This window comes from Papaver somniferum, unplaced genomic scaffold (genome assembly GCF_003573695.1).
Source record: "Papaver somniferum cultivar HN1 unplaced genomic scaffold, ASM357369v1 unplaced-scaffold_24, whole genome shotgun sequence".
Classification (NCBI taxonomy): Eukaryota; Viridiplantae; Streptophyta; class Magnoliopsida; order Ranunculales; family Papaveraceae; genus Papaver; species Papaver somniferum.
Window position 1 is genome coordinate 6,342,854 of NW_020634374.1, and position 23,407 is coordinate 6,366,260.

At 37.2% G+C, this 23,407-nt stretch overlaps 1 protein-coding gene and 1 long non-coding RNA gene across 4 annotated transcripts; both read right to left on the reverse strand.

Moving 5' to 3' along the window:
• Positions 1–7,000: 7,000 nt before the first annotated feature.
• LOC113341053 (uncharacterized WD repeat-containing protein C25H1.08c-like) lies at positions 7,001–12,721 on the reverse strand. 3 transcript variants are annotated; one of them, XM_026586089.1, is made up of 13 exons: positions 12,416–12,720; positions 11,410–12,325; positions 11,195–11,295; positions 10,743–10,784; positions 9,957–9,998; positions 9,707–9,826; positions 9,391–9,535; positions 9,161–9,300; positions 8,980–9,062; positions 8,664–8,781; positions 8,425–8,483; positions 7,644–7,985; positions 7,001–7,295 (listed from the first exon to the last, which is right to left on the reverse strand). In XM_026586089.1, exons 4-10 carry the CDS (start codon positions 10,765–10,767, stop codon positions 8,755–8,757), a joined length of 582 nt encoding a protein of 193 aa, XP_026441874.1. In that variant the 5' UTR covers positions 10,768–10,784; positions 11,195–11,295; positions 11,410–12,325; positions 12,416–12,720; the 3' UTR covers positions 7,001–7,295; positions 7,644–7,985; positions 8,425–8,483; positions 8,664–8,754. The 3 variants fall into 3 exon arrangements, with proteins under 3 accessions (XP_026441874.1, XP_026441873.1, XP_026441875.1); XM_026586088.1 differs by having other exon boundaries at positions 11,410–12,720; XM_026586090.1 differs by lacking the exon at positions 9,957–9,998 and having other exon boundaries at positions 11,410–12,721.
• Positions 12,722–17,543: 4,822 nt separating this feature from the next.
• Positions 17,544–17,963, reverse strand: LOC113340923. The gene is made up of 3 exons (XR_003355689.1): positions 17,930–17,963; positions 17,686–17,787; positions 17,544–17,576 (listed from the first exon to the last, which is right to left on the reverse strand). It is a non-coding gene; the product is annotated as an uncharacterized LOC113340923 (long non-coding RNA).
• Between the last annotated feature and the right edge of the window lie 5,444 nt (positions 17,964–23,407).

The window sequence follows — 23,407 nt, forward strand, 5'->3', positions numbered from 1 at the left end:
GAGGCTTTGGTGTTTCCTCAGGAAGCACATACAATTCATGAGGACAAAAATATGCATCAAGCAAGGTACGATCAGGCACATAGTACATATCCAGGACTAAGTTCTTGTCTCAATGAACTCCACATCCTAAAAGCATGTGTAACTAGCAGATACACATGCTAGAAAGCTTGTGTAACTAGTAGATACACATGCTAGAAATCCTGTGTAACTAGTAGATACACTATTTTAAATGCAACCAATACATAGAATTAATTTAGTATTTAGGATTTTTATCTTCCACAATTAATTAAAACCTATGAAAAGACGCCAACGAACCAAAATTGCTCCCTGCAAGAGAAAATATAGAATTAAGAAACCTGCATCACTGCAAGAAAATAGACGTGTACTCAGAAGTTACACATGCAAATTGGCATGTGTAATCAAGAGTTACACATGCATATTGGCATGTGTAATCAACAGTTACACATCCATTATCAACAAAACTATTCAAAATAAAGCACAAAATAAAACTTCCTAGACAACACTATTATTTCTTTAACACTTATTCAAACATAACCAGGCACTGAAACAAAAAAAATTGTTGGATTTAATTGCTCAAACTGATGATAAACATGTATCCAACAGTTAAACGAAAAACCATTAAATGATATATTCAGCAATAATAATTTACCATTTCAACCACAGTTAGGTCATAGATTATTTCTCACTGAGTTCCAGATTCATACAATCTTCATTAGTACACTAATTTAGTCATAAGGGACCCACACATAGAAAATTTTAACATCAAGTTTATCTCTATTGAACCTGCGATTAGCATATCAGTTGTCGTGTCAAGTTTAGCTCTATTAGAACCACAAAAAATCGTATCTGGTTGAGAAAGATTGTTGCTGAAACTTCAACACTCAAGTCTGCTGAAGTACGAACTTTAAGACCTCCATCAGCATTCCTTTGACCTGCACAAAACAACACAAAATCCAGTTGATACAATCTTCTTTATAAATGGAAGTTACGCATGCATATGGCTTGTGTAATTTGCAGTTACACATCCATATCGCTTGTGTAATAAAAAGTTACACATCCATATGGCTTGTGTAATCTATAGTTACACATCAATACGCCTTGTGTACTTAGAGCATATATGTTATCATCATCAGTGCTAGAAACAAGAACATCACATAGAGCTACTTGCGATTTTTAAACAGTAAAGTCTACTCAAAAAATAAGATCAAATGACTCTCAATCAACTGAAAAAATGTAATATACTATTTGCATCGTATATAATTAACATCTTCTAGTGTAACTTCTTTTACAGTCTATGCAACCCATAAAGAAAGTTCTTAGGCATACCATTATATCTTCCAATTACTCTTTAGCCTCGTAGAATCCTGCAACGTCATGAAACGTGATTGCTTCACTGTGTTCATCGACTTTTTCTCCACCAGAACCCCCATTTTCACGACTCCTCGGTTGCACAGCTGTATCTTGTATGAACAACATACATTTTCCATACTCAACAACATATTTGAAGCACCAATTTGAAAACATAGAAAAACACTAAAAAAAATCAATCAAACCTGAAAAAGTTCACGAGAAAACCGATGCATTAACCCTACAACTGCAACACATAATAAATTGTTATGACATTAAGCAAACACTTCATGCTGGAACCATAAGAACTTTACACAAGCCACAATTTAGTAACCTAATCCATTTTACCTGTACAATCACTTCCGATTCAACTTTTCCTTCCATCTCTTTATTCTTTAGCTTAGTTTTATTTGATTTGACAACACTCGATAGAAGATATTAGCTGATGACGAAATTGACATAAAATTTCTATTAGATATATAATCTGAATCTTGAAATCACACTACACAATGTTGTTTAAATTTGAACAACCGAAGCAAATATGGATTCAATTAAAATAATTTTTTAAGAACATGTAACATTAGAGATGAGCAAAAATCAGTTCGAAAATCAAAGTATGTCAAATTCGTATCAAATAGATGGGTAAAAGAGATAATGATTCACTGATTTCAAATCTGAAAACCTATTTTCGATCGAGATAAAAAATTAAAAGATCTATCGAATTTTGTTCAAGAACCCTAGAAATTTTTCTTGAAATTTTTTCAAAATTTTCTTGTCAACAGTAAGATTAAGGTGAGATGATAACAGATCTGACTCCAATTCTGAGTTCAATAAGATATTCACGCTGAAATCAAGCTTTTAAAAGTTCTCAAAATCATTTTGCAGAAATAAAAATTTGAAAATCGAAGAATTAAATCTAGCTATTGAATTGAAATGTTAAAGAAAACAGAAACTTACATGTTCAATTTGTTTTTGTACGTGAGTCTTCTGATTCATTTGTTGTTGATGATTGTCATTTCTTTTCCATTGATTTTCACCGAATCTCTAGGAACAAGTGATGTTGATGTTGAACTTAGTTGTAGATAATCACGATCTTTGTTTGTAAATCCTTGATCAAGGTTTTGAAATCGTTTTTTTACTGAAAATCTCGATAATAAGTTGTTTCTTCTCTTCCTGTTTTCTGGCCGAGAGAGAGTGCAAAAGCAAATGAGAGAGAGAGAATGGAAAAAAAAAATGAAACTCAAAAATGGAATCTATAACTAATTTTATTGGTAAATACAAAAGGGCATGTTTGGTATTATTAAAAAAATTCTTTATCAACAAGTCCTGAATTCTAAAGTTTTGGGCCTAGGAGTTACAAATCTTAAAAGAATGGAGTTGATAGTGGAGGATCTATTTGGTGGGGCTTCTCTATATTGAACCCATATAGTAGGGGGTTCTAGTATTTTTCACTTCAAGAAATAACTAGATCTTCTCTACTACAATAATGCAAGGCAATATAAATCTACTCAGAATGTTGAATAGGGATGCAACTGTCTAGGACATAAATACTAAATCTGCACATTGTGTGTGAGATTTTTAAGACCCTGATACTGTTATGTCTTCCGGTCTAAGCGGGAAATCTAAAAAAATCAATCATTTTTCAATACTCCCCTCGTCATCTCTTCCAAACCAAAACGAAATCAAAAACCAAATTAAATCGGAGAGTTCCCATTCTCACCTAAAACACTTTCTACTTCTCACCATCATCGAACTTCACCAAGAAATCTCAACTTCAATTAAGAATAATAAGAATTCAACAACTAAGTGCTGCTACTGTTACTAGAATTGAATCAAGATAAAATCAAGAAAAACCAAGAACCCGTACTACTGGATTTAGTGGTGTCAAAACAAAAATCAAGAACTGAATTTGATTACCCAAGAAGAAAGTGAAGGGCCTCCTGAAATATGTGATCTTTTTGAATGAAGTATTTGAATTTCTCACCCATCACCACCAAAATTGTAGGTAGAATCTTCATTGATGAATTCTCCCAGTTTCAATAGGTAGGAATTATCGGACCCTTTAGACAAGAAGGTTATTATTGGGGCGTCACACTCTAATAGAGGGGCTTCACTTGGATTTTTAATGTCCAAAAAAATAGTTATGAGATATCCTAACACATATACAAAATGTCTAGCTTACCCTTTAACTAAAATAAAACTTAAAAATCTTAGAAGTGATTTTACGTCCAGGTTAGGATTAATTCCAACCGTAAAATTTTATTTACATGTAGTTTAACGTCCAGGTTTGGATTAGTTTCCAACCGTAGAAGCTCATTTTACGTCCAAGTTTCTTTTAATTCCAACCGTAAAATCCGATTTTACGTCAAGTTTTCTTTTAATTCCAACCATAGAAGTGATTTTACGTCCAGGTTTAGTTGAATTCCAACCGTAATTTTCAATTTTACGTCTAGGTTTAGTTTATTAAATTTTCCTTTCGTCAACCTAATCGTAAATTTCAATTTTACGTCCAGGTTTGGATCGATTCCAACAGTAGAAATTAATTATTATCTAATTAAATTAAATAAAATTAAAATTAACTAAAGGGTTATTCGGTCATTATAAAACTATTTGAGATAAGGAGTTTTTGATATTACTTCTGGGTGACCCGTTTTTGTCCTATTAGATGACGCCCCTCTAATGAAATGTCACCCCCCAATAATAACCTTCTTAGACAAAGAACTCGTTTCTTCTGTTTTGAGTTCTTTTTTGTTTTGTTTTGTAATTCAATGATTTGTTGCAAATATTGAATGCTGGTGATTTTTTGTGGATCATTCTCCAGCGAAAAAGAAGAAGATTTATTGATGTTTGGTTTTCTGGTATTCTGGTTTTTGTTTAGGGTTCGTTCTACTATAAATAGAAGAGTATCGAAATTGATTGGATTTTCGATGAAACACAATAATATACTCACGATCGTGTCAATTACACTCTAGTTACACCGTATTTTTGCCGTGATTTTTTGTCTTGCACCATATAATCCTAGGTTAATTGGGGGCCCCAAAAAAAATTAGCGGCCTCCCATTAGAGGACAAAAAAGGTCATTAAAACTCAAATTGAGTCACCCCTTAACCAAAATATTTTTAAATGGCTAAACTGTCCCTGCATGATTAGTATTAAAATTTAATTAAGTTAAATTAGTGTGGTTAGATTATGTTAGATTAAACTCAGTTTTTAGAATCAATTATTATTATTATTATTATTTTTTGTTGTTGTTGTTGTTTGAGTTGAGAAGAAGAAGAGGAGGTTTTAGAGGAAAATTTAAGGTTTTTAGAAGTGAGTAATTCAAGTTGGGGAAATGATGTTGGGGAAGGTTCAAGCAATAAAGATGATTGTGTTGATGGTAAGATTATCTTAAATTCTCCCATGGATTGGATGCATGTCACAACACAGAGAAAGAGTCGTTAATGTCGAGGGATGTATACCTCAACGACTCTAGAAAGTCGTCAATGTATTGACACCAAAAATGACGACTCAATCCTGCAACTTTTCCAGGTTATGAAAAATCGTCAGGGTATTAAAAAATTTCATTGACGACCCTCAACAGTCGTTAATGTTTAGACTGTATAAGTGACGACTCTAAATTGTTGAAGATTCATTAATGGCGGAAATGTACGACAGTTTTGGGTCGTCATAAAAATGATCAATTTCCTGACGACCCTTTGGAAGGGTCGTTACTGTTTTGGTTACGCATTTGACGACTTAAACAGTCGTTAATGTTTTAGAAATGTCGTTATAGACTGTCGTTAATCTCTAAAAAGAGTCGTTAGTGTATGACAGTTTAGAGTCGTTATTGTTTTGATCATGATGTATATGACGACCCTAAACTGTCGTTAATGTCGGTGAAGGGTCGTTACTTGAAAAAAAAAAATATTAATCAAGGATAAAATAGTATATTCATCTTCCAGTTTTTACACCCCTGAAAATTTTTGGGGGCAAACAAAATTCCATGGCCCCCAATTAGAAGTTATGGCTAGGGCTGTCAATGGGTACCCATTACCCGGACCCGGAACCGGACCCGGTATATTTGGGTCCGGTTCCGGGTCCTAAAGTTGGACCCATTAGCTACTTAGGACCCGGCGGGTAATTACCCGATTGGACCCGAATATAGGGGGGCCAAACGGGTAATACCCGTTGGGTACCCGCGGGTATTGGGTACCCGTTTATTCATTCTTTTATTCATATTTTTAGCAAAATTACAAGTATTTTTGCTAGTTTTAGCTTTGATATTTTACTCATTTAAATTTTTTCTCTTACATTTAACATTTATTTAGTACATTAATAAGAAATAATAATAAATTTTTATAAAAATTATTTAAATCCAAGCCAAAAAAAAAAATATATTAAGTTTTTGAGGTTTTTTAAATAGTTTTATTAAGACCCAATGGGTATCCGGAACCGACGGGTACCCGGGTATTTAAACGGATCCGGTTCTGGGTCCACAAGTTTAGGAACCGGATCCGGAACCGTTAGGAACCGGACCCGATCATTATAAATAGGGTACGGGTCCGGGTCTAGTGATACCCGGGAGGACCCGGGCCCATTGACACCCCTAGTTATGGCCCCCAATTAAACTAGACTGGAAATCTACTGCAACATTTTATTTTATTTTTGCTAAGCGGACAAATTTTATTAAAATCAAAAGAAAGATTACAGAAGAAAAGGAGAAGTCAAACAGTCCTGACAACTCAAACAACAAAAAAACAGTAGAAAAATACTCAGACAAGCCTGAGGAAACAAAAAACTTGTACAAGGATGACGGCGTACTACCACGAAGACGAAAATCTATCTTCTACTTCGGCCGTGCTTACTGCGGTGATGGCGGTCTCTATAACAACACCAATCGGAAGTGCTTGCATCGTCAACTTCAATTCTCTGTTTGGATCACAAATTCAGACCAAAAAAAAGAAAAAACTGTAAATCTCTTTTAAGATAAAATGCCAATGTATCTTTAAGATAATATACGTACCTTCCGAAACGACCGATGCAGTCGTGAGGACTCTTTATCCAAATACCTTCGAAGGTACAACAAAATTAGGGCCTACGGGTTTCGAAAAAGGAACCAATAGAAATCAAAAAACGAAATTAAAATAACAAAGAGATAAGGATGATACTCACGTTCGGAATCATATGTTCAACTATTTTAACGGACCTAACACCTTTCTCGAATTTTTTCATTTACTATCGAGGTTAAACCCATCTCGAAAAATCTTTTTAAATGTGCAGTTTGTTATGAAGAAATGTATTGCTGGGAATTATCTGATGAGCACTCGGATCAGAAAACAAATGTATAAGTGAATGATGAAGAATTGTTGTGTCTATATATAGGGATTGTGTTGACTGTTGAGTGAATAGGGCGCAATGATTCATGAAACATTACCATCTTTAGGTAGCCACTGGAGAGTCGTGTATCAATCAGTATTCAGTTGAAAATCGCGCATGAGTAGTGTGGCTAGGGTTGCATCGGTGACCCAATAGTAGATTGAAGAGCACATGACCGCTCAGTTGTTCTGCGCCTATAATCATATATGTTGAAGATCATATTGGATATTATAGTTTTTTTTTTTATTTTTATTTATTTATCAGATAAAGTTGTATTTGTAACAATCTTATTACCACAAATTCACCATCATCACCTCACTATTAAGTTACATATAAATTTGACCAAATATACTACTATACATTTGAAATCGGCAATTTCAAATACTCAGTGCAGTTTGATCAATACAAACAAAAACAAGGAAATCTAAATTTGCAGAGGGAGACAGACTGGATGGCATGGACATGTCCATTGAATGTCTTCACACATTCCTCTGACTGAAACTACCATCAAGAACTCCCGTAACTACATGCCTAGATGAACCTAACCATGCCAAGCTAGCTACACCATCCTGCAAAAACAATTAGATTGTTACAAATGTTACAGGTAATTCAAAATCATGAATTTCGGAGTTTCTTGCTCACATGGGCTGACCAGCAACCTCACATGGTGATGCAGTTTTCTTTGTTTAGGTTATCGCCAGAAAAGAAAAAACATCTCTAACTCTCTAAAGTCTAAACCACACAGTTCATTCATTTTTACTAACAAAAACTCAACCAGGATTATTAACAAAGAGAGCACATCAAGTTCACCTCAAAGGATAAATGTAATGGATCATCTCCATGACCACTTGATGCCAAAAAAGTAATCAAAAAGAATATCTTGGAAGTATCTTAGCCAAATGCCTATCGAGCCTTACCTCATGATCACACGAACAGCGTGCAGCTGATCGTTCCAGAATCGATCAACGCCACCTGTTGCATTCACTAGGATGACTTTGGTGCAGGAATTAGGGTGGCATATTTCCAGAATACATCTACAACAACCAGAATAGACCCTCCCGGCTAGCCAGAGACCCAATACCAGGATTAGAGACTCTTCCAGGCTCTCGAAGGAATGCATTGGTAACGGCTCGGTCCCTAAGACAACATGTCTTTATATCATCCTCCGATCTTAGGCCAGCAAGAAGCTCTCTTGAGCAAAGCATTTCTACGAGGAGTACCTAGATGGACCTGCCCACTTTCATTTTTGTGAAAGAAGGCTACAAACAAACGATAAATAATTAGGATTTCTACAGGATGCCATATAAAGAAACTTGATTTTTAGCAGACAATTTTTGCTTGCTTGTTAACTAGATCAAGACTCGCTTGAACGTGTTTCACAAAGCTTATCACTTCATTAGCAGTTTTACAGTACTCTAAATCTTTACAGCTAATTACAGGTTAAGAGAAACAGTTAGCTTAAGCAACCATTTCATATCGGATTAGTGGTTCAAAGTTGAAACTCAAAATGAAGTGAACTCTGGTTTGGGGCAATACAGTTATCATAGTTCGACAAACGAGCTGAAACAAATTGAATACGCTAGCTAACAGAATATAACTGAGAAATCGGCATAACAAAGAACTTGCATGCTTATTCCTAGTGAAGAAGCATTTAAGCATTTTTAGTTTCAGTGCAGGTAATCGAGATAACAATAATACCTGGGGGAAACACCAACGCACTCAACCAAGTCAGAGTGAGATAGCAGAGAATAAATCACCTGAGAGGGGAAAAAAACATTTTAGAAACTGATTCTGTAAATTTCACTAAATGATTGAGAATTTTTAGTGTCAGTGCTGTAAAGCTTATGCCTCCTATTGTCTTGAAAAATAACAATAAATGATTGAGAATAAAGTGAAAGAGGATATTAAGCAAGACACCGGTAATGAAGGAAACAGACCTTCCCAGTTATTAAGTTCACTATGTGAACAGAGCCATCCTTCGACCCTGTTATATAGCACGACTGGAATCTGAGCTGATGACCAAGCAAGTCAAACCTTCGGTATGTTATGGATGACCTGGAGAAAATAAATCCTTTAAGATTCAATTAAAATTATAAAAAAATAAATGAGATAACAGAATTTTTCTGTCTATGCAGTACAGGCGGCACATCCCTATTAGGCTAAAGACAGCCTAATCTATTTTACTCAGCCATCGTAGTGCCGGATCGAATGGAAAAAAAAAGAAAAGAAGAATTTACAGTTGATAAGAAGTACCGTTAATAATGTGAATGTTCTCTCCGGTTTTAGGGTTCCAAACTCTAAGTGATGTATCATCAGAACCGGTACAGATTTTTTGCCTGCAAATCAAGCAAACAAAGAACAGAAGTTTACATCCTAAGACTAGGTAATGAAATCTAATTATTATTAACACAGCGCGCTTCGTTTCGAGATATACCGTCAGGGGTAAAATCACCACAAGTAACACTGCTAGCATGACCAAAGAACATACTGAGATGCACATCTCTATCAACGCTCCATAACAAGACAGTGCCATCCTCTGACCCAGCCAGGACTTCATGTAATCTTGGATGCAAGCTGACCCACCGAGAGTAAAGATAGTTCAGAATATAAATTTCATCAAATGGAGATTTCAACAAAAAAAAGTTGTATTCGTCTCTGTTTCACCTCAATTCCCCTCCAGGACCATCAAGTGTACACTTGAGGCTACCCAAAGGCATGTCCCACACTTGAATAGTTCCATCCAGGCTTCTTGTGCCAAGCAACTGTACATCAATACTGAAGGCTAAACTGGAAACAGAACCTTTATGACCTGCAAAAAAAAAAAAATAGTTTCCTGTAACCTGTTAGAACTAAACAATATTACTAGTATATATACAAGTGATTTATGCACGTACAAGCAGAAACGAATTCAAAAAAACAGACAAAGCATTGGTATCTTACTGCAGCCGCTAAGTTGTTATTAGTTTCACCACAGGCATACCTTGAAGCTCTTGAGCCCAATCTCCTACACCCTTCTCCCATAGAACTCCTTTATCATCTCCACCTCCAGTTGCCACTAGGGTTGCATCAGTAGGACTACAAGCCACCTTGTATAATTCACCTATCCCATATTAACAAACACTAAGCTTAAGAATGCGAAAAAAAGAAGAGTATGACACAAAAATTTAATCAGAGGAGCCATCTCTGATTGTCACACTATCAACCACAACAACAGTAAATAAAGAATATACCAGTATAGCCTGTGAATATGTGCACAGAATCATCCGGCTCATCTACAATCACAACCAAAACATACAAAAATATTTACATAAGAAGATTTGCTCAAGCTAAAATATTTACAATCCCATTCCCCAAGTTTCGAATCCATGTGCGTGCATATTACAACTCTACTAGGGAGGCATTTGAAGAGAGACCCATGCTTGACATGATCAACCAATTATATTGACACATTATCTCATAGAAACAAAAAGTAACTCGTGAAATTAGATAGTTAGGCTCTTTGGTGAATGACCTCTGCATTTCACCCAGCAATGACTTAGTAAGTCATAGTGAAGACATCTCAAGCACAGTATGTTTCTCAATATGTTCAGTGTCTGTCATGCCTAGTCTGTAACTGGGTTTATATACAAAACGCATTTCAAGACCAGCAAAGAACATTGCCCAGTAATTAAAGAACATGGCAATCTATAGTTCTCTAGAAATAGCTAATAAGGATGATTCCTGCGCGGAGGACTATGGCTGATAGACCTCTTAAGGTCTTGGCTCTTTTGATTTTCAATTTGTCTGGCTTAAACATAAAAACTTTGTCCGAGGAAAGTCGGCAAAACAGTCTGGCATAGTATTTCAAGCCACCGTGTATAATTCACCTATCCCATATTAACAAACACTAAACTTAAGAGTGCGAAAAAAGAAGAGTATGACACAAATATTAAATCAGAGGAGCCTTCAAAATGCCTAATTAAGCTCTCTGATTGTCGCACTATCAACCATATCAACAGTAAATTAAAGAAATATACCAGTATGGCCTGTGAATATGTGCATAGAATCATCCGTTTCATCTACAATCACACCCAAATCAAACGAAAATATTTACATAAGAAGATTTGCTCAAGCTGAAATATTAATTGAATTATCGCCAATATCAATATTACTAATGAGATTGGCAGTGGCCCTTCATCTCATTGTGAGGGCAAAGGTGATTCTACAAATCCACGTGGAAAGAAATCATGTTTATAATACTGTATGCTGTTGAATTACATTTTGTAATAATGAGAATAAGCATGTTAGGTAGACACGCGTCAAGATTTGAAGCTGTCTTGTTTTGTAAAATGAGAATAAGCATGTTAGGTACAGTGAATGTTTTTTTGAAGGCTCTAAGTACAAGGAATGTCTTGGTCTATTTCGTCAGTTCTAAAATGATTGTTGCCCAACAGAAAATCATGAATAACAATTAGAGAAAAGAAAAAACCTTGTTGAATGCATGTGTAACTTTACGTGAGATTGAACCAGTTGTGTAACAGCATTGTGTAAAGCCCCTTTCAACACAAGCCTTTCATTCTCATCAGCTAACTAATCACCACAACAGATTAAAGAAAACACAAAACAAAATTAGGATTCTGAAAAGAAATGACAATGATACTCACATTTTATTGAAGTTGATATAGGATTTGCAAGGTGTTAAACCTTTCTAGAAATGATGGAAGATCTTCAACAACTATATCCATATTAACTTCTTCACGGTTCTGCATTTGAAGATTGCTGGGGATGGAGAATCCAAATAGAAAACATAGTGAATCAATGCAGAATTCTTATATACATGGATGGATGTGAATGTGTTGAGTCATGAATATCACAATGTTTGATGAAACATCGCAATGGTTCAAAAAATAATTAGATAATCTCCACTATAATAATGCAAACATTGTGATGTTTCATCAAACATTGGCAATGATTCAACAAATAACTAGATCTTCTCAACTACAATAATGCAAGGCAATATTTAAATCCCCTCAAAATGTTAATAGGGATGCAGTTGTCTGGGACATAACATTGTGTGTGAGACTTTTAAGACTCTAATACAGTTATACTCTATGCCATTAATTGGCCAACTGTCAAGAAAGCCTTCTATATGGTCACTCTTATGTAAAATGTCAGTCACACTTTGCTCCTTTTTTTAATGAAAAGTTTCAATCCGATTTTCTTCAAAATTCTTCGATTCTCGATCAGTTTTGCACTCCAATTTCACAGAAACCGGACGAAAACAACTGACAAGTTTACTGAATTTAAAAATCAAGAATGGTGATAATTTTCTTTTTATTTTAGGTATAAATTGATCAAATCTACCAAATTACAAGCAATATTCATGCCCAATTTCTTAACAATGGCGAACTAATTAGCACCCAAATATACCTATTGATTAGTTTAGTTTTTGTATGATTTGTAGTTTCAATCAAAACAGAATTGATCATCAGTAGAAAAAAAAGACAGAGTAAGATGATGGAGTTGTTGGGTCGGGTTATTGCAGCCAACTCCCTGACCTGACTGGTTGCCGACTCGGTGATTTCTCCATTAACGCTCAGTATATAGAAGAAATTCAAATCTGTAGAAGAATACGGTTGTCTTGTAACTAAATGAAAAATTGAGGCTACTGAAATCAATTTGGTAGTACCAAATTTCACCCCCAACTCACCATCACTCAGTATACATATTAGAATACGAAATCTTAGACTTTCTCGCGCTGAATCTTCTGATATAGAAGAACTCCTTCTTTGGATGTTTTCGATGTCTTTACAGGAAAGAGAAGGCATGCTTCCACGGCCACGTGTAGGTTTGTTGGGTTCTGGACCTTCTGGTGATTCATGTTCCGTTTTCGGTCTCAGATTTTTGACGTTTGAGCAAAATTTTTGACAGTATAATGTTAATCAACCTATTACACCGTATTTGGTTCTGGCATGAAATTCTGAAAAATCTCTACCTTTGTTGAATCTTCATGGAAATAGAATTTTTGTGTGTATGCTAAATAAGATGAGTTGAAAAAATATGCATTCCAAAACAATACGGGGCAACCAAATCAAATCCAATTCGTCCACACAAACAAGTGATCACGCATAGAACCACTGATAAAATATAAAAGGCTATTATTGGGGCGTCACACTCCAATGGAGGGGCTTCATTTGGATTTTTAATGTCCAAAAAAATGGTTATGGGATATCCTAACACATATACAAAATGTCTAGATTATCCTTTAAGTAGGAGTGATTTTACGTTCAGGTTTGGATCAATTCCAACCGTAGAATTTTATTTGCATGTAATTTTACGTCTAGGTTTGGATTAGTTCCAACCGTAGAAGCTCATTTTACGTCCAGGTTTCTTTTAATTCCAACCGTAGAAGTGATTTTACATCCAGGTTTGGATTATTTCCAACTGTAGAAGTGATTTTACGTCCAGGTTTGGATTAATTCCAACCGTAGAATTTTATTTGCATGTAGTTTTACGTCCAGGTTTGAATTAGTTCCAACCGTAGAAGCTCATTTTACGTCCAGGTTCTTTTTAATTCCAACCGTAGAATCTGATTTTATGTCCAGTTTTCTTTTAATTCCAACCGTAGAAGTGATTTTACGTCCAGGTTTGGAATATTTCCAACCGTAAAAGTGATTTTACGTCTAGATTTGGATTATTTCCAACCGTAGAAGTTTATTTTACGACCAGTTTTTCTTTCCACAAAAACTTTGTCCCAAAATTCACCAAGTATACAACAAAATTCATTAATTTAATTTTTATCTAATTAAATTAAAATTACCTAAATAAGGGTTCTTTAGTCATTACAAAATTATTTGAGATAAGGAGTTTTTGATATTACTTATGGATGACCCGTTTTTGTCCTATTAGATAACGCCCTTCTAATGGAATGTGACGCCCCAATAATAGCCTTCAAAATATAAGCTCTTTACTTTCATTTTCCGGTGTATAAGGCCTACTAGAAAAAGATAAGTCAAATAGACGTTTGTTGTGTGACCGACTAACTTTACTTTCTTTAAATGTTATTCCTATCAGAGTATTTGAATCAAATCTCTAAAACTATTAAATAAAATATTATCCAAAATTCATACTTGTTAAGTTCAGTAAAACTATTTAAGTTCACTTCTGAGTACCACTTGAAGTAGTTTTTTACATGTCATGGACATACTTTTTTAGGAGGTGGCTTAATCTAGATTGTGAAAGCATCGATCAATGATCCTTCGGATTCTAACATCAATGTCGAAATATACGAATTTTTCCACGAGATTTTATTGTAGTACTAGTCTTTATTCGCAAAGCATAGTAACTTAGAGAGATAGCTACAGTTACCAGTATGTTAAGGGCACATATGTTCGATTCCTTTGTGTTGCAACTGTCCTGCAACTCCTGCAATTGAAAACATACGACATAATCAGCTTAGAACTTTATTAACATGCCCCAATTGAAACTACATGAACATAGAAGATCAAATATATGTCACAAGATTGCTCGTAAGCCACTGAATTTTGTTGCAGAAATGAACTATCTGGTCTAAACAGATGGGGGGATAACAATCAGTGAGCCAAAATATCCACCACGAGTCACAAAAATCAGTGGTACCAATCATGTGGATATTCCTATACACTAGTCAAAAATCAAACAGATAAATTAAGAGGAGATATAATTCTCTTGAGGTAGATAACTCAACAACCGTATTCAGTAGAACACTAGGCACCTACATGTATATGTCATATAAAGATAACTAATCTAGCGCATGATTGTGAAAATTTGGAAAGGAATGGAACTATAATAAGCCAAACATTTGTATATCTGCAACTAAATTCCATGGCCAGTTCTCCCTCTTCATTTTGGTTTTGTTGTAGTACCAATTGGAAATCTTTCTTTTCTAAGATGTATTATTACCAGTTCTCCATCTTCAAAAGTTTTGAGTCGCCCGTGTTGATCAACAATTTCTTTGTATTTAGCATTAGAGTCTTCCAACTTAATTTTAAATTCTTGAAAAAATTGAGAAGCTTTGTCAATTAGTTGATCAGCTTTTACGTGAGACTTTGGAATTTTAGGCAATACTACCAAATCCAGTATATGATTTGGTACCTTGGAATAAACAATAGAAAATGGTGACTTACCAGTAGAACGGTACACAGATGTGTTGAATGAAAATTTCATATAAGGAAGAAATGGTTTCCACTGTTTTTCTTGAGAGTCAGCAATCTTATCACGTATTAAATTTCCCAACGATTTATTGACAACTTCAGTTTGACCATCAGTTTGCGGGTGTGCGGTAGTACTGTTAGAGCATTGCTCGGTCGAACTCGCATACGTTGCTATCTCAAGCATGTTTGTCAATGTTAGTGATCAAAATTATATGTCTTGATTTCTAGTATACTTATGACTAAGTCTCGGTCTAGGATAGTTAGGAATAGTTGAGCTCCGGACTCCATGGCGATTATCTTGCAAAGACGAAGAACTACTCAAGGGACCAGTGGAACTTCATCCGACCAAAAGGTATGTGGAGACTTGAACTCATCTTTTCACTCAAAATTCTATCTACTATATCCCCTACTCTTGAGACAAAAGTCGTATAAGTATGATAGTTTTCATACATACACATTTGCTACTTCGAGCCGAGTTTACTCGCCTATCTTTTTCTCGAAATATGTGTCGGTAAGCTTTTGCTTTAACCATCTTCATCTTTATCCATGACGAAAGTCATGATGACGTTTCAATCTTGAAAATAGCTTTGATGACGATAGTCGATTCTTTATGTCTAACGACTATTATAACATTATAGAGGAATGTTTCAATGATTGAAATGTAGAGTTGAGAATATGTAACCACATATGGATGTAAGCATATAGTGTGTTCGCACATTAGTATATAAATCCATGAGCCGGAAACCAAGTGCGTGCATATGTGTGCATGCAGTATTGATGAAGGAGACAGGTTGGGTACGCGTACCCGTACGCGTACTGGCGGAAATTCACGCCCGTGAATTATGCTGAGTTTGAAGTTTACGAACTCAAAAACCAGTCACCTTAGGTACGCGTACTAGCGGAACTTTTTCACCCGAAAAAGTCTTCTGAGTTTGGAAACTAAAACCAACTCAAAATCCGGTAGCTAAGGTACGCATACCCGTACGCGTACCCAAGCTAGTTATTTCTCAAATCGGTAGTTCATGGACTTAAAACAATAAATTGTAAGGAATGCAATCTTTGCAAACCGTGGGTATATTGTTCATGAATTGATTCAAATGAATCAAACCGATTTTTTTTCAATTGTGTCTCTGTATAAAGACCTAAGCAACTGAAAAACTCTTGAACTAGTTCTTATGAGTCATTTGAACTAGTTATGAGAAAGATGAATACGGTTAATATGAAATCACTCATATGGCTAACCATTGGTCAACCATTTGTGAACCAACCAATGTACACGTTTAGGTACGGTTACTCAAACCTAAATGAATACATTTCATTTGTGTGTGACAAGCTAAGTTTCGATCTAACGGTTGAAAGATATTAGCTTGGATAAATCAGGTTTTTCATCTGACGGTGATTATTGAATGCTTTGTTACCAAGGTAACTTAGATTGCAAACCCTGATTTGAAAACTATATAAGGAGACGTCTAGCAACTGTGCAAAACTAATCCCCACACCTCCTGTGTGATACTAGTTGGTTTGCTAGAGTCGATTCTCCTTTAATCGTAGGTTTCTTCTCGAGACCCTGTCGATTAACGACTGAAAGACTTCATTGGGATTGTGAAGCCATACGAAACTACTTCTCTTGTAGTTGAGCGATATGATCTTGCCATTTTCTATCGTACGAGTTCAATTGAATAATTGACTTGAAATTAGAGCTGGCAAACGGGCGGTCCGGGGCTGGCTTGTTACGGGTTACACGGGTTCGGGTTAACACGGGCTAAAACCTGCGGGTTGATATTCTTCACGGGTGGTCATTTCTTTAACCCGCACCCGTAACGGATAAAGCTTGCGGGTTTGCGGGTTATCCGGCTTGTTTGATTAAAATTAAAATTAAAACTAAATTATGTCAATTTATGTCAAATTACAAGGATAAAAATCAAATTACAAGGATAAAAATCATAAAATAATACAAGATACAAAAATTAAGTTAACCTTGCACAGAACAACCCACATTAGTCACGACTCATGACAATCATCATCATCAAGTTCTTCTTATTGTTCTTCCAGGCTTCTATCTCTTCAAGTATAACCACCAGAACCCGTTGTATAAACATGTCTTGACTGATTTTACTACCAGAACACCGAATGACCGAAACCACCAATCTCGCGTCACTTCTTCTCACTAAACCCTTCTTCTCACTAAACCCTTGTGTAAACCCCAATTGCTGGTAGATAAAGTTGGTGAATGCACTGATATTTCAGGTGTTTTATCAAACATACATATTCTGGTGGTGAAAGAGATGAGAAAGATGTGATGTTTCGACAATCATTCAAGCATTCAAACTCCCACAAAACCCATCATTTCAAGGGGAAGCAAAACCCATTATTGCTTCTTACTTACTGTTCCCTATAAAATCAGGCAATAGGAATATATGATACATACAAAATCTAAATAAGAAAATAAAAATTGACCAGGAGTATTTTAAGGCGTGGTGTGGGATTTCCATCCAGGAGTGTATTTTCTAGCTTCGGTTCCCTGTGACAAATTTCCTGTAGCACAAAAGATTAGAGACGGATCCGTCATGTTGGCTGAAAGAATGTGAAACAGATTATGATCTGAAATAATGAAAAAGAAGATACCATGGAATGGCAGTAACTGACTCCCGATATTAGATGTTGGAAGAAAAATCTTGCCTGTTGAAATTGGACACGTTATAGTTGAATTCGGAGAAAAGAGAAACGGGGAACGAGCAAATGATTCTTGAAAAGACTAAGAAATCAACTAGAGTTTGTTTGATTATACCTCGTCTTCACTGAATCGGCCTGCACTGCAGATTCTCTCGAAAAGTTCACCACCAGCTGCATACTCCATGACAATAGCTAAATGTGTTTGTGTTAGCAGAACCTACACATAATAACAGTTTCAGATTCCTGACAATCATTTCAATCTTCAACAACATTCTTCGCATTCTTATTAATTTCCAAAAACTTGGGGAAATTTCAAATGTAAATGAATTAACCTGAAGTGCAGAGAATCAACACCGTACCTGCTTGAATTGAACAATATTTGGATGCTTCAATATTTGGATGATTCATAAATTGATTTAACAATTGATAAAACAGAAGTTCAAGTTCCTCAAATTAATCCGCACAATCAATCATGCAAAACCGATATTAGTATATTATTAAACCCTAGTTTTAAAATTGTCAATTTATTGCCTTAAATCATCATCACCATGGAGTTAAAGTACCAACTATGTGTAGGAGATACAGAGATGAAGAATAAAAAAGCAAAGCAGAAGAAGAAAAATGGAGATGGTGAGGAGGCGCAGCCGCAGGAGAAGACAATAGGGTGTGGGGAGAGAAAGAAAAGAAAGGGGAAGAAGAAACGAAAGGAAATGATTATTGTCTTCTAGGGTTTTGGTGCACTTATACCTTAAACGTAGGTATAAGATGAAACCTAGATGATCTGACGGTCAGGATTACATAAAACTTATTAATAAGGTAATATGGACGGGTTGTACCCGCGGATTTACGGGTCGGGACGGGTTAACCCGTTTACTCACAAGCCGACATTTCTCCAACCCTAACCCGGCTTGTTTAGACACCAGCCGAGACGGGTGCGGATTTTTCACGGGTCGGGCCGGGCCGGGCAAACTAGCGGGTTTTGGCTTGTTTGCCAGCTCTACTTGAGATTATATCTCCGATAGGGCAAGATAAAAAGAAATCACAAACATCTCCGTCTCATCTTTTGTGATTCCGCAATATCTAGTTTCGCTACCATACGATTTAGATTATTGTGAGGTGATTGATAATACTAGGCTATTCTTTGGGAAATATAAGTCTGGTTTATCAATTAGTTCTTGTTCACCTTGATTTATATCAAAAGACAGAACAAAACTTTTAGGTTTATCTGTGGGAGACAGATTTATCTATCCTTGTAGACTTTTCTGTGTGATACAGATTTGTTTATTAAAGTCTTCGACTTTGGGTCGTAGCAACTCTTGGTTGTGGGTGAGATCAGCTAAGGGAATCAAGTGCGTAGTATCCTTCTGGAATCAGAGACGTAAGGAGCAAAACTGTACCTTGAATCAGTGTGAAATTGATTAGGGTTCAACTACAGTCTAGACCGAAGTTAGATTGTAGTAGGCTAGTGTCTGTAGCGGCTTAATACGGTGTGGTTTTCAATCTGGACTAGGTCCCGGGGTTTTTCTGCATTTGCGGTTTCCTCGTTAACAAAACTTATGGTGTCTGTGTTATTTCTATTCCACGTTATATTTTGTTATATAATTGAAATATTACAGGTTGTGCGTCGTATCGATCAATAGTGAAATCCAACCTTTGGTTGTTGTTTGGATATTGGTTGATCTTTGGATATTGGTCTTTGGTACCATCCAAGTTTATCTCTCTTGTATTTAATCAAGACTCGCAGATTTCTTGAGTAAGATTTAAATCAAGAGATAGAGATGTTAACTCCTTGATATACTTTTTATTAAGATTGAGTCTGACTATCTAGTTGATTCTCTTAAAATTATATTAGAGTTAGTCCATACAGATTGCTAATCGAAATATCGGGTGAGGTTGTTAGACCCCCGCATTTTCAATTGGTTTCAGAGCAGGCAAACACGTTAAAGACCTTATCAATATGTGTTTGTAAGCAATCTGACTAAATGGACAGTAAAGTCTCTATAAACGCTTCACCAGGAATTCATTACAATCTTAGAGAATGTTCTAAAAACCTTGTCATTCTCCAAAGGATTTTGGATGAACAAATCTGGATCAACTGTGATCTTGCTGCAGAAATTGCAAAACATAAGGATTTGAAGTCAAGTGTTAAACAAAGTATATGCTTTGAAAAACTTGATAAAAGGAAGAACTTCTTAAATAAGATTATTGATGTTAACCCTTGTATGTTTTGTGAGTCTCACAATCTTACTCAACATACATGTACATGTTTTCAGAAAAGTATAAAAGTTGCGAGCAATCTTCACAAGAAAGCTGAACAAATGTTTACTTATCTGAAAAGGTGTACAATGCTAACAAGAAATTATAAACAGAAAAGTAGTGTTAGTATGGGAGATTTTTCTTTAAAATCAACATCGCCTTTTCAATGGTTTCTCGATAGTGGTTGTAGCCGACATATGACTGGTGATCTTTCATGGTTTGTTTCCATAAGCGATTTTGAAGGAGGACCAGTTATGTTCGGAGATGGGAGTTGTTCCTACATTAGCAAGAATGGTACAATCAAGCTTCCCGGTGTTCCAGAAATCCATGATGTAGTCTACGTAAAAGGTATGACTGCAAATCTTCTTTCTATTAGTAAAATTTGTGACAAAAGCCATAGAGTTGTCTTCAATGCAAATGGATGTGACATTGTAGACAAAACTGGAAAAGTAATTTTTCAAGGAACTCGTGTGTTGATGGTGGTTTTTAGTTCAGGGGTAAAATTGTAAAACCTCATATTTAATGTGTCGTCACCCTGCAAAGAAACGGAGCCATGTAAAGTGATGAGTGTTCAACCTCTCCACTGGCGTATTTATTGAGCCGTTCAATATATTACATGAAATTTATCCAGACTGGCGCATGTAGCAACCATCCCAGATGTTCTGTAAATTTCGGTGCCTTGCCTATATTCACTTAATATAAGTTTCTTTGAATGCTTTCTATGCCATATTCCCCGGATGAACCCTTAATGTTGATATGGCATGAAGATTTATGTTCACTCGCAGCAGAGTAGCACGAATTTCCAAATATCAAGGATAAGGTCTTTGCATAAGGTATTGAATCAGAAAGCATGTTGCTTTCTGGAAATGAATTTAAATAACTCTGTGTCAACACATAGATTCCAATCAATTACTTTTTCGCCTTGCACAGTATACCAGACCTTGCTTGTCGAAAGTAAGCCTAGGCAAACTAGGTGCAAAACCTTGCCCAGAATCAGAAAACAGGTGTTTGTGGGTGAAAATGGTTTCTGTTGTTTTTGGTAATTTCGTGTGTGTGTGGATGAGAAACGAGTCTAAAACCTAAACAATGTACTGCACGGGAGTACTTTTGATTCGAGAGATCAATCTTTATAATCCTGGCCTAAACCAAGAAATGGCCGTTCCATGCTTGCTTCGGTCACAAAGTAAAGGAGAAGGGTTGGTCTTAGGGAGGGAAGCGAAGAAAGTGTTGAGACCAGAATAGTTGATTCTGGAAGTATGGGTGTTTCGTGACTTGTATTAGTACTGGCTAGCTGAATGAAAATCTATCAGATGATTTCTGGATGTGGTATTATTCTCCTGACCAAAACTTGTTGTTTGGTGGAAAATAGGTAAGACCTATTTATACAAGTCGCAACAAAAACGTACCCTGGTCCCGTAGGAAGTGGGAAAGATTGAGTGGTGGAAGAAGGGAGTAACGGGTAACGCCTGGAATTTATGTTTCCATAATGAAGGATATGTTTACACCATTACTTCTTGCCATTACTAACCCCCCCGCTTTATGACACTTTCTTGTAACGGGCGTATTGCAAGCCGCACGCTGTAAACCGCCAGACCAATACCCTAATGAGTATCCCCCAGTTTGTGACATGTTGTGATGTCTCGAGTGTCTTCGTGGAAAACATGTAGCACTTTTCTGCGTGTGTCAAGTTCAAATTGAGAGGCTTGCGCAGGCAAATAGCATATGATGCTAGGCTCGTTTTGGCCAGTCGCCTAAAACTTTTCACGAGCTCACCGGCTTGGTGGCGAATTTCGATGGACGAGATCGCATCTTATAAAATGATGGTATCCTTTGATTGTGGCTACCTTATGTTGGCGCCTGATAATAGCGCAATGGCGTTTTGGTGTACGTCAGTGGCATTGCAGCGTGGCTCGTGCATGTCATTGGCAAAGTGGTGCAAGTGGCGTTCGGCGTAGCCACGACCATTGGGTTTAGGCGGCTGGTCGCCTGAAACTCGCTACAAGTCTGTCATTTTGGTGGCGAACTTGGATGGCCGAGATTGCATCTCATGAGGAAGGATGGTCATTGATTATGGCCGCATCTTGTTGTATAACGGAGTGGCGCCTGGTGGATCCATGGCATAGCGGCATGCTAACAGCATGCCAATGGAGTAGCCGTGGCGTGGCTATGTGCTAGCATCCGTGTCATAGCAGCATGCAAATGGCGTAGCCGTGGCGTGGCGGTGTGCTAGTAGCCATGTCATAGCATCATGCCAATGGCGTAGCCGTGGCGTGGCGTTGTGGAATGGCCACGCCTGTAGCGTTGTAGCATGGCCAAATCTAAGATTTGTCTTCGTGACTAAAGTTGGCGGCATGGCCAAGTTCAAGGCTTGACGTCATGGCCAAGGCTAGGTCTTGGCGGCATGTCCAAGGCTAGGGCTTAGAGGCGTGGCCAAGGTCAGGGCTTGGGGCCGTGGCCAATTTAGGGTTTGGAACTGTGTCCGAAATTAGACGTCGTGGCCAAACTGGGATTTGATGCCGTGGCCATAGTTTAGGGTTTGGCGGCATGGTCGCTCAAAAGTTTCCACAAGACTGTTAGTTTGGAGACGAACTTGGATGGCTGAGATTGCATCTCAGGAGGAAAGATAGTCGTCGATCATGGCTACCTTTAGTTGGAAGTGGCGCCTTTAACTCGAGCTAGCGGCATTGCAGCATGGATGGCATGGCTCTTGCATGCCTTTGGCACGGTTGCGCGCGTATCCATGTCCACTGAAATTTTGGCGTGTTGGTGTGGAGATCTTGCCTAAATTAGGGTTTGGCTCGTCGAAACCCTAATTAGCATATACGACATATCACATGTGGTGAGTGTCCATGTTTGGCGTGTTTTGGCATGCGCGGGTGGCATGTGTGCCTGACATGTGCTTTAAGCATGCACGTTTGGCATGTTGGCGCGTTTTGGGAAGCCAACTTGGTGTGGAAACCTCTTGACACAATTTTTGCCTCTTTTAAGGCTGCGGCAGGTTTGGAGCAACCTGATTGGCCAATGAAAGTAGGGGGACAGCCAAGCATGGGCGTGGATACTCTTCCGTGAGAGTGTGGCGGCTTTAGAGCGACCTGATTGGTCGATGGGAAGTGGTGCCGGCAAGCTAGGGCGCGGCCACACTTCCAGTACGCTGTGGCAGATTTAAAGCGACTTGATTGGTCGATGGGAAGTGGGGCCGTCAAGATAGGGAATGGCCACACTTCCAGTGCGCTGTGGCGGGTTTAAAGGGACCTGACAGGTCGAGGAAAAGAGGGTCGACAAGCTAGGGAGTGGCCATGCTTCCAATACGCTGTGGCGGACTTAATTGCCTAGTTTGGCTAAGCATAGTTTCGACCAACGGGGTCTAATATACTGCGCGGGGCGCGAAACCCTAATTTATGCAAATTAGTTGGGTTATGAGTTTTTTCTTAGTGATTTATCACAATAATTGGCTGGATTTTGTATGCTGCCACAAAATCTTTATCTGCAGAATGCAGTGTGCTTTCCGTCTGAGCATTTCGTGTGATGGCCTTAACTTTGGTATTTGGAGATTCATGCTACTCTGATGCGAGTGAACATAA